The sequence below is a fragment of the Python bivittatus genome, unplaced genomic scaffold, assembly GCF_059951505.1.
Source record: "Python bivittatus isolate LINGU-HERP-01145 unplaced genomic scaffold, Pbiv_v1 ctg000020_np1212, whole genome shotgun sequence".
Classification (NCBI taxonomy): Eukaryota; Metazoa; Chordata; class Lepidosauria; order Squamata; family Pythonidae; genus Python; species Python bivittatus.
Genome location: NW_028277030.1, coordinates 30,985,714 through 30,998,062, shown reverse-complemented (window position 1 = coordinate 30,998,062; position 12,349 = coordinate 30,985,714). Strand labels below are relative to the sequence as shown.

Sequence of the window (12,349 nt, the reverse complement as noted above, 5' to 3'; positions counted from 1 at the left end):
GAATGAAAAGTTAAGATGTTCCAGTGTAAAAAACAGCTGTGTTTTTTACACTCATTTTGATACCACAATCAGGTAAAAAAATCTCCTGATATAATATTAAGGCTAGTTCCAAATTTATAAATAGACTTTAGCTTAACATTTTCAGCTCCATCAAAATAGCTTTCTAGAAATCACAATTGCTTTCTTTGAATTTTCTGCATATTCCTCTCCTGTAACCTTACTGACATGAGTAATCAGAACAAAGCTAATATATAGGAAGGGCTATACTGTATGTAGCCTAAATCAACACTACTTTGTGACATTTTCCTCCTACGAAGTAACTGAAAATGAGAGAGTACAACATCCTGGGTCAGAAGTTCAGCCACAGCTGAGTTGGCCAATTGATTTTCACAATGACAAAAAGCAAAATTGGATCAGGCTTCTTAATACTGCTTCTTGCATTTTTAGTGATATTCCAAAGACGCCAAATACAAGAAATTCATCACATGTAGAATGTGCATGGAGATCGTGGAATACTTGTTTTCCCTTTCCCTCTGCATGAGTCCACTAACTAAAGAAAGGAATTTAAAAAAAACCCAATTTGTTCATGCACAACATGACAGAAAAGTTGTGGCATATGACAACTTGCCCTGCCACAAAAGGCTTGCCGGTTGAAAATGTGTAAGTGTGATTCCCTCTGGAAAGAAAAAAAGCAAAGAAAGCATGTAGAGAAACTTTCCTCAAGACCACAGCATCAAAAGAAAGACTTAAATCCTCCCCTTTTATCTACTGTGCTCCTGATTGATTAATTTAGATTTATAAGTGCCCCCCTCCCGTTTTGTGCATATTTTTTAAAAATCTGCACATTAAATGCAACAATGCATTTAACTAGGGCCACCCAGTCTGTGCTGCAAGTAACTGGACAACCCCTGGATGTCAGCGAAGACCCCGAGTTTTCTGCATCTAGAATTGTGCAGCACGGATCAGGTAGTCGTAATTTAACATGACATACAGTTTGGGCTTAAGTCGCAAATGTGTTAACCCAGTAAGATCATTAAGGCACCGTCTGTTCCAGTTCTCTGCTTCAATATCCAACACCCTTTCTCCAAAATTTTCAGTATCCATCAATGACTTAAAATAATCCCAATCTATTAGGCCCTCTCAAGATGCCTTTGTCAAGTTGTAGAGGCTATTAACTCCATTAGGTCAGTGCTGCGTGAGGTCAGTCCCCTTTCATCACACACTTTTACCTTTCTGGCATGTGTAGCTTCCCTTCCTCCAAGACATCAAGACTATGCATCTGCCTCCTAAGAATATTATAAGAGAAATTCTGCTTTAACTTTCTACTAATATATGCAGCATAAGGAACATAATTGCCCCTCTGCCTGATATCAATCATTTGGACATGGAGATTTTTCCTAGCTTTTGTGAGTACACATTCAGCAGGGAAAAGGATGGGGTGGGGGTGGGGGGAGGTAAGTTAAACGGGTTAAGGATTAATCATCATTTAGCCTCTGATCCCGTTTAGCCAATTAACATTTTGCTTTTCAGTTTTGTAATGTATCAGTAACTGAGAAAGGTCCTGAAGTTAAACTGAGCTTTCTCTTGAGCATGCTACTGCACAAAAAGCCTAGGGCTGTGTGAATACTCTTCTTTAGCTCTAGAATGAAAAACATGGTTCCTGTTTGATGTCACTTAAAAGGCAACGGAGGGGAGTCCTCATCTGCACAGTCTGCTCATTGCTGAGGACTTCTCATCCCCATCAAAAAGAAGAGCAGGCTTCATTAGGCAGCTCCCTCCTTTCTGTAGAATTCATGGTTGCTCCTTCCCCTACCGTAGTATTGACTGAGGGGGCCTAACAATATGCAGGTTGTTCACTAGAAGTTATATACTACAATCACAAGACTCTCAGTGGCTGAGAAATAAGGATATACAGTAGAATGTAAAACATATACACAGAACAAATAAAACCTTTATGCAGTGTGTGGCATCAGGCCCCAGAAGCCCTCTGGAAAAGGTCCATCTTCAGCTGTTTCTGGAAGACGGACAATGTCAAACAAATCTCCAGTGGGTGTTCGTTCCAGAGGGCTGGCTCCGTCACCAAAACACAATGCTTGTGGACATGATTCCCCTCTTCCCCCAACCTCCCTCTTATTCTTTTGCTGACTTTTCTCCCTATGGAAAATTTGGCCCTGTCCTGGTCAGTTTTCAGGGATATTATTTGTGAAAATATTAAAACATTTTAGTGCCACTGAAGGCATTGTAATTGATGGCATTAATTCATTGATAGCTAATTGAAACCTGGCAGATTTTCATCAAAATCTTTTCACAATCCAAAATTCTATAATACAAGAAAACGAAATTCTAAAACAAGGATACCCTAACTGTGAGTTGTTTTAAGAAGCCTATAAACTTGCAGTGAAAACAAGCTAGCATCATTGAAAAGGTGGGCATTTTCAATTATTGTCATGATTTTTCACCCAGAACGAGCCTTGGATCATTGTGGATTCTGTACCATCAGCCTTAGGCAAAAGACTGAACTGTGATCTCTCTTCCTTGTGCCAAGTTAGAAAAGGTCCTTTTCCATGCAGAAGCAGCCTTTCACTCATTGTGCCAATCAACTGTGTAGGCACTTGTGCCTGACTACAAAATACTGCATAAAAATGTATATGAATTTTAAAAAGGAGTTGCATCAGAGTATTGTAAACTTGAACTGGAGAAGACTTACTGTAGGAAATGCCATATTAATATGTACAGTTTTATACCTCCTTTAATTCTAAAATTAATACATCTGCTCCATGATGTGCAGTTGATAAAAATATGCTATGTTCTTTCATGAAAATAATGAATTTAATTCACAGATTTTTCCCAATGATACATTCTCTGCCAGGATGGATTGCATACCTTTCTATCGTTCATCTCCTGCATGCATCACTGGTCAACAGGGACTTTTAGGAAACCTATCAGTTGTAAACCCAAGGCAACAGATGAATACCCTTACCTCCTTCCTAGATGCTTCTACTGTTTATGGCAGCACAGCTGCAGCAGAGAACAAGCTGAGGAATCTGACCAGTGAAGAAGGCCTCCTAAGAATTAATCTGCTATATGTTGACAATGGGCTTGAATATCTTCCTTTTGTTGAGCAAGTGCCTTCTTCTTGTGCTCAAGATCCCAGGGAGAATGAAGCAGAAAGGATTGAATGCTTCATGGCAGGGGATACCAGGTCTAGTGAAGTGCTTTCACTGACAGCTATGCATACTCTCTGGTTGCGAGAGCACAACCGCCTAGCAAAAGCCCTAAAGGAGCTTAACCCTCACTGGAGTTCTGAGACTGTCTATCAAGAGACTCGCAAAATTGTTGGTGCTCTACATCAGGTCAGTCTATATTTGCTGATATCATCCTTTTCTATCCAAATATGTGAGATGGGCTTAGATAGCTGATCTTTTGGGGGGCTAGATCTCAACTTTAGTTTTTTATGAAGTATTTGCGTATAGCAGGGGTTCACAAGATCAACTGAACACATGGAGGGGGAGACCATGGTTTGGGGCACAATCCCACTTCTGCAATTTCCATGGATTCCTGGAGCCTATATGCTAAAACTCTGCACAGTTTTCTTTTAATTAATTAACTGGTCCAGTTGACCCAGTTCTTTTCAGCAGCAACAAACTTGTGGCTTCAATGGATCCTCAGTCAATTTTACTGAGAGAAATTTTGTGGATTGCCACAGTATTTACTCTGATATACAGTATAATAGCCAAAGTAGCAAAACTCAATAACAGAAGGCTCCTTCAGTTCCAAGCTATATTTTTCCTGCATTACATTCTTTTTAGTGCCCATTGCCACAAACAAATCTGGATCATGCTTCAATCATGTTTATTTAAGACCAAACTTTTGAAAAAGTAGGATTAGAATTATTTGGTTATAAATTACATACCCATTTGATGGGAAGTGCCACTGAACTCAGTGGACTTTTTGGAAGTCATGGGTTCTTTGTTGCACAAAATGCTTTTGTTATATCTTTTTGATGGTAATGTTCCTTTATCTATTGTATCTGAAATGTTGTTTTTCTCCCTTAGAGTCAACAGCATTAGCAGCTGCCTCAGCAGTGAGCTATAATTGCTTTAACTCATTCTGTCTAATTGGATTTGGAAGGGAAACTGGGGTTCTGATTCACAACTCTTTATAGGCTTGTGTTCTCCCTTGCCTGCCTGAACCAATGCCATCTTTGTTTGAATTTCATTATATAAAGCTGGCTTTACCATTCCCCAAGACCATCACAAGGAGTCATACATGTTTCCCAAATCATTCCCAGTCTGATCATTGTGGATTTCAATATTCGTTCAGATTTCCCATTGAGGCTGGATTCTCTGCTATCTCTTCTCCCTGAGCATAATTTGATTATTTTTCTTTCTCCTTCCATCCATAACCACTGGACAGGTGCTTAATTTCATTATGTACTCTTTACTGATTCCTTCTTAATTAACAGTTCTGCATTCTAACCTTTCTAGGCTTTTTTTGGGGGGGGGGGGTTCTTTCTTCATTCCTTCTTGCTATTTCAGAGAAAATAATAACTTTAGAAGTTCTTCAGGACTTTTCAAGAATTTAAGATAATTCCATGGGTCAGACTCTGCGTTCTTCCTTCCTTGATTTCTTAAGAAGAACTGTGTACTCTTGCTAACTGGATACTCATAAGATTCATCATTTTTTTTACAGATACTATTTGATCAGCTATGGAACATATAGCTCATCAAGAATCAGGTTACCTCTTGTCCTCCCCATCCCTCACATATGAGTTGAGAAAGGAACACTTGGTCTTGAATATGCCTGGAACAAAGATTCTCCAGCACCAGGGTTGGGCAATACAAAAATGTTTTATCTACCTGTTTTATACATCTTGGTACAGCTAAACAAACATATTTTTTCAGCATTGGTTGCTTTTCAGGCTCATTTTCCAGACAAGTTTGCTTCAACGTTATCTGTTGACTTGATCTTCTACTTCAAAAGAAGCTGGTAATTGTGTTAGCCCCACAAGCAGATACAGTAGCTTCATGCTTTTATAATTAAAGTCAATTCTAGATTCATTTTACCTGAGAAGTTTATCTGGAACTTCTTCTCCAACTTCTTGTATTCATAGAGTTTTCTTCTAGATTTTTGGGAAGATAGTGCACAGCAATATAAGTCATAAGATTGGCCCAATCTTTATGTTTTTGGATATTTTGGAGGAGGGGGTAGCTGTTGTTATTCTGTCTTCTTCCTTTACTTTCTATGTGATTCTTTTCCTCCTCCTCCTACACTGGTCTCCTTCCCTTTTCTTGCCTTCTATGACCTAGCTTGTAAGGTTTTTTTCTCATTCTGTGCAATTTCCCAGCTTCTTTTAGGCATGCTTTGTACCATCTTTTGTTGAAAAACCCTTCTCTTGATTGTCTTGTATGTTCTATCAATCTGTTTTTCTTCTTTTTCTGTCTAAAAGTGTTCAGATAATTGTTTTCTTACAGGTTGCATCTGAGTTTTGAATGGTGTTCTGATGGCCAAAGCCCAGCACCACTGTTTGAAACTCGGTGCTGGCATATATGTCAGTAGCATTTGATGCCCCTGACCACCAGATCCTCCTGTTGTGGTTGGCATCTCTGAATGTCTCTAGTTCTACCTTGTCTTGTTTTTATTTCTGACAATTCTTTTATAGCCTTGGTTGCTTTTTTCCAGTCATCTTTTCCTTTCATGATAGGTATTTGACCAGGCAAATTCTTGATTCTCTTCTTTTCTCTCCTCTCCCAGATATTTGTTTCAAGTGTTGGGTTTCATCTGACAAAACCCAGATTGATAGATACTTTCCTTGTTGAGATGAAGAAGTTTGGGCTTCTTTGTCAAGATACCTTGAGGACATTTTGACATGGGTTGTCCAATCACAATTTGAAGCTGAAGAAAACCAAATGCCTGATCTTCCGCAGTCAGTTTACCTCTTATATCCTCTTATTCATCCAACTCTTATCAGATGGCTGCTTTTTTAATAGCTCAGGACTTTTGAGTTCTGGCCCATGCCCACTTACTGTTTAGTAAAGTTACAGCCAAGGAATGTCACCTTCAGTTGGTGGGGATTTGCTGGATCACTCTAGACTTCTCAGACAACTAAACTATTTGTTCATGCCCTGATAGTATCATGCCTCTTAGCAAAGCTTCCTTCACATTTTCTTCACACTTTAGTCCTACAGTTTGTACAGTGCTGGACCTTACCCAGTTTTCCCATCTGATCTTCTGTTGCTGGACTGTTCATTGGGTACCAATCAGGGCTAGAATACAGTTTAAATTGCTACTCTTAGCATGCATGGCTCTGTAATCCTGGTTACTTCTGGAGTGTCTGATCCGCTTGTGTAATGTGCTGGGCCAGCTATGAATTAAAATTGTATTCTGCTTATATCATTTTGTATTTATACACTCCTGGATTTTTCTGTAGCACCCTAGTGGCATGTGTATTATAAATAAAAATATGTATACATATGTATGATAGGAGTTTATGAAAGCTACAGTACAAACCAAAAGTTCGGGAGGATATCAGTTTGCTTCCCTTACAAGGCTGAGCTTTTGTTATAGTAGTTCTTCCAAGTTTAAGTTGCCACATGGAAGGTGTAAGAAACTATTCCAAATAGTGGTTGTAATATAAAAAGTCTCCATCATTATGATTACAGAGATCCTCACACTGAGTATCAGGGTATTTGAAGATCCCCCTTCTGAAGCCACCGCATTTAACTTGGCACTTCCATAAGGTGACACAGCCACTTGGTCCTGTCAGAGTGGCAGTAACTCATTGAGGAGTTATTGCTAGGTGGTAACAGAAGGCATGTGTCTCCTTTTCACATTTGCTGTTAGGTGCCAACTTGAGAAAAAGGTTAAACTCGTTAGGCTTTGACAGGCTTCTCACTGTAAAATATTGTTCTGTACATTTGCCCACATTGATCCAATTATACTAATTTATCGTCCAGAGGAACCAAGGACAGAACTCCTCAGAAGTAATGTGTTACAGAGGTACCAATTTTATCCAGTTGGGAGGGGAATATTTCCTGCATATATAAATGCTTTGGCTTGAGGTGGCAGATCTTAAAGTAACTGAGCCAATTCAGCCTGCAGGGAAAATATTTTCTTGTTCTTTTAATTATCCTCTGTCACTGTGGAGAGCCATTGCCATTGACCAGGCTGACTGAGAGGAACAGAAGTTGAAGTCCAACAACATATGAGGCTTCCTGACTTTTGCCCTGTTTACAAGGCTCTTTAAAAATAAAAAGTTCAGAGGATACATTTCTAGCTGAGTCTTGCCCTTGCAGCTAGTTTTCTGTCTGTAGGGTTTCATCTCCCCACCCTGCCATCTTTGAACATGGCTCCCATCATCGCACATTTGTAATCAAGAGATGTGTTTATCCAGGTCAGAAATAGAACTCAGTGTGGAACATCCCAGCATAATTCAATTGGAGGTGGGGATATACAGATTTCCTGATTTAAGACAAACTTGTTTACTTTCTTCTAGAATCTAGTAAGAGGCAGTCCCATAAATTCAGAGCCTCTCGCTAGATTCTAGAAGAAAGTAAACAGGTTTGTCTTAAATCAGGAAATCTACTTATGATTGTACTTGCTTGATAAGCCATAAATTAAGATCATTTTCTTCACCTTCTCAGGCTTTAATCTTTCATTTGAATTACAAAGGGTCAGGTAGTAGCGGTTTCTGAATCACTCTGGGAGTCAGAACTCCAGCCAGCAAATACAGTGGTCATCTTCCCAGGGGGAATCAATTGCCGGTGCAATTGTACAGCATACAACAATTGCACAACACACAGTTTCAGGAGAAGGTGCCACAGAAGTTGTTCCAGGGAAAGATCGCCCCTCTGACATTCTGGTCAGTGGCCATAATAAAGACATGTATGTATGATCACCCACCTGAAGGGGCCTTAAATATTCAAGATTCCTTTATTCCCCACCCAGATGCAAATGAAACTGAACAGCCCTGATTTATGGAGTCAGACTGCAAAGTTCAACTCCTATCAGGTACCTCTCTCCCTCTGCAAGCAGTCACTTGTCTGGCTGTTGTTTGGGGTTTCCCATACATTGTTGTCAGCATTCCCAAGGGCTGAGGGGCTTTGCCTCCAGTTCCATGTCAGAATCCTCCATATTAAGTTCAGAAGTGGTACAGCCTGAATCTGTACTTTCCCTATTAGTAAGGGGAGAGGGTATTTTCTTGGCTTCAGAATTGACAGGTTTGCTGGCTCATGTTCTGAGGAAGAGTTTTGTCCAGCTAGGCCTTGGCATCCATGCTAACAAGACAGAGACTTTGTAGTGGGATAGCATTCCCAGAAAGAACTGATACAGTATAAAGTTTGAGGGTCTTCCCAGATAACCTCTGTGTCCAGGAGTGTCTATTATTAATTTTGATTGATATAACCCTGCTGGCCTTTAAGAAAGTCCTGAAAACTTGATTCTTCCTGCAAGAATTGGCCCAGGATGATATATGAGACTGTTGTAAATATGTGAGGTTGTATTTTGCTCATAATGCATTGTGTTCTATTATTTTATTATTATTCTTATGACTTTTTAAATCCTTGTTAGCTGCCCAGAGTCATTTGGCAAGTGGGCGACCTTATAAATTGAATGAATACATACGTAACAACCATGTACTTTCCTGGACAGGGAGAACCCAGCTTTTTGTTCACATATCAGTAACCTTACAGTTAAATTACTGGAATGCATTCTATGTGAGGCTATTCTTGTTCTTGGTCTGGAAGATCCAGGCGATACGGAGTATGGTAGCCAGACTAAGTGGGGCACCTGGCCATTTGTTATACCCATGTTGAAGCAACTGTACTGGCTGCCAGTTAATACTGAGGTACATCAGTACATCTGGTTTTGACATATGGATCCCTAACTTGGGACCAGGATACCTGGCGGTCCAATTACAGACCTGGGCAGTCATTATCAACATCAACAGAGGGGGTTCTGCTACCACGGCCACAATGGACAGAGGTCACCTCACAGTCACTTGTGCTCCTGCTATCTGAAATTCTGACACCCCTGAAATCTATGAGATATCAACTGTTACATCTTTTAGATGCCTGCTAAAGACCTCTTTTTTCACCGAAGCCTTCCCTAAGTGAATGCGGTAGGGGAATAGTTTGGTTGGCTTTCCCTTTTCCCTTTTCAATCTTTTTAATGGGCATGCTTTATTTAATTTTAGTTCCTTGTCCTTTTCATTATTTTTACTGTAAACTGCTTAGAGATGAGGCTGCTTGGAAAGCAGTATCAAAATGCAATCACTCAGTCAGTCAGTCGGTCAAAGCAACAAGAAAACCAAGGATTGGCATTTTCTGTATAACTTTTTTTTCCAGAAGCCCAAGGTTAAAGTACCATGGAAAAAGGACAAAACAAATGCATTGGGGCGGGGTGGGGAATTAAAAATACGGCACTGCTTTCCTATGTTAAGGGTAACTGGATGGAGATTCCAGATTTTGGACGCTAAAATGTAGGCAGATTTTTGAAACTTACTGGAAGCCAGGTTTATCATAGCCTTCATCATATCTCAATATCAGCCCAACTAAGCTAAGTTTGTTACAAAATGATTCACAATTCTGTCAGAATTCTAGCTGGGACACACACACACAACTTGCACACTTCATTTAATCTGAATAAAAATTTCCTAGTTAGCCTGAACATTAGTCTTCCTTATAGCTTCCCTGTAGACAGTGCAAATCTCTCTGTCTTAAATGTGCTTTTTGCTTTATAATAACTGCCTTGAAAGGCTTAAAATGGATTTTTTATTTTAGTAGCCAAGAAAAGGAAAAAAAAAAGCACATTAACCTTCTGGGTATTTAAATGTTAGTAGGTTGGAATCAGATAATTCACGGCTTTAAACAAAATAATTTCCAAAAGGCATTTTCTGTGCATGACTCTCAGCTACTCTTCATCTGTCTGAGTATTGCAGATTAATGAGATCAGCCTCTGACACATTAGGACCGATTTAGAATTAATCTTGTCAGTTCAGGGATACGAACTACGTCTATATTTGCAACTTTGTAACATAGATCATAGATCCATAACTAACGTTATGGTTACTTAACTAGCAGCTAGCAGCTTCTAGAGTTGAAGTTGCCTAAACTTTTCAACTAAGAACGTGAAACATTCTTATAGAGTAACTATAATCTTGGGGGAAAGTGACTGAAAGGATAACATCTTAACAGTGCAGCTAGACCAAGCTGCAAATAGAGGAGCTGAGAAATAAATGCCTTCCTGATTTTTTGTATTCCAGTATACTGTACAGTGCTAGAAAGTGAGAAAGAAGCACATATTTATACAAATTACAAGAACAGATTTAGCTGCTTTGAGGAATGAGGAAGTAATGAAAATGTTTTTCCCCCTGCTTGTAAAATACTGTGAACAAGAATTTATACAGCAATTATGTTTTCCCATCGATTCACTTCATTGTAAAAACGTAGTGAATTCATAGATAACATCACTGGGGAAATTAAAACAGAAAGATAGCATGAGTCCAGGTCTCTCAAGGTCATGTCTATTTAGGTACTTCCCACCCTGTTGAAATGGCATTGTACCAGAAGGACCTAAAGTTAAGAATCAGAGGGAAGATTATATCATGCAATTTGAGGTTATTTCTGAAGGCACCTCTGTTCTTATTATTACTCTGCTTACTCAAGGCATATACATCCTGGCTGATTCTCAATGTTTCAGTAGCAGATTCCAGTGGATTTAGTTTAGTATAGGTAGTCCTCACTTACCGACCACAATAGGGATTGGCAACTGTGTTGCAAAGTGGCGCAGTCATTAAGTGCAACATCACATGACCACAAGTTGTGACTTCCTGCCGGCTTCCCTATTCACTTTGCTTGTGAGAAGCTGGCTATGAAGGTCGCAAATGGTGATCACATGACTGCAGGATGCTGTGACCATCATATATGCGATCACGTTACTGCGAGGACCCTGCGATGACCACAAGTTCCAAAAGACAGGGGGGAAAAGGATACAGCCTCCATTTTGTTTGTTTGTTTCTCCACCACATTTTGATAAAAGATAGAAAGTTTTGGAGGTCTATAATGAAGTTTTCTAGTTGAAGCAGTGCTCATGAACTATGAGGTCTCCCTGAGGGACCAAGCTTCAAAGTTATAAAAAGGAAATTTAGCTGTAACAGCCATGTGGTTTAGTGAAAGGGCCAAATGCATTTTTAAATATACATATAAGCTGAATTCCATCTTTTTAATTTTTTTTATGGGCCAACTGGTGTGAATAATTTAAAAATAAAAATCCTGCATGCACTTTTGTCTCAGAGAGGATATGCAGCAGAATTATGTGGAGGATAGCATCCAATCATCTTCCTGAACATTGCACCAATCCTGCCATTCTGGAGTTTAGTTCTTTCTGCAAGAAGCTCAAATGCTCATTTTTGTTTGCCCCATTCCGTCAGGAAGGCGGTCTGCTAAAGATCTAATCTCCACTCCACTGTTTCTCATTTAATTCATATAATGAAAAAGGCAAAAGAACCTTCAATTTGCTCTTCTCTTCCTTTAATTTTCCAAGACATTCACAACGGTAGTCACACTGAAGAAGCAGCACATCACTTGCAGCGGTCATTCAATTTCTGTGCAGCTTGTTCCTCTTGCTTTTCCTTTCAGAGGGCTTCACTCAATTTAGGTTACTGTTGTATTGCAAAGATAAAGGCTTTTATTTATTTATTTTTCCCTGAATAAGTCTGGGTGTCTCTGAGGTACAATACAAACTATTCCTTGCCGGAAAGGCTGGCTGAATGAAGGATATCAGCTATTATTTTTCTTTTGCAGTACTCTAAGGCAGAATCTTATATTGAGCTCAGTTTGAACAGTCGGGCCCAGATAGGACTTTTGAAATTTAAAGAGAGAGACAGATCAGGCTAATGGGACTATTTGTTTAGAGTCTTGCTGCTCCAGTAGTAGAAGTTATCAGAGAGATCATCCCACTGGTATCTGGGACTATATTCTAAAGAGAATACCCTCTTGCTTTTAGGACTTTAACCTGCCATGAGATGCTCTGGAGAACTATTTTAAATAAATGCATCAATAAATAAGAATGCATTAACTAGGCAACTTGAGGTTCTCCAAATATTTTGCACTGCAGCCCCCTCAAGTCCCTTCCAGCATGGACAGTGCTCAGGGATTGCAGTTCGCTGCCTACGTTTGATACAGAAAATCACCCTGAGTTTTCCTAACAACCTAACAAGTTATTAAATCCTTGTTACTCCAGTTTGCTCAGTTTTAAACAGAAATATTAGAGATTGTTGCTGGGCCTTTGGAAGATGAGATCGTCTATGTCCTACTTGGAAGTAGGATTTTCTGTGGTATGTGTGGTTGAT

At 39.5% G+C, this 12,349-nt stretch overlaps 1 protein-coding gene across 1 annotated transcript in view; it reads left to right on the top strand.

Moving 5' to 3' along the window:
• The window catches only part of TPO (thyroid peroxidase), a 50,628-nt gene that overhangs the window by 16,232 nt on the left and 22,047 nt on the right, over window positions 1-12,349 (top strand). Inside the window, exon 6 of the mRNA XM_007431184.2 lies at window positions 2,841-3,353. Coding sequence (XP_007431246.2) covers window positions 2,841-3,353 — 513 coding nt within the window. The remainder of the gene's footprint in view (window positions 1-2,840; window positions 3,354-12,349) is intronic.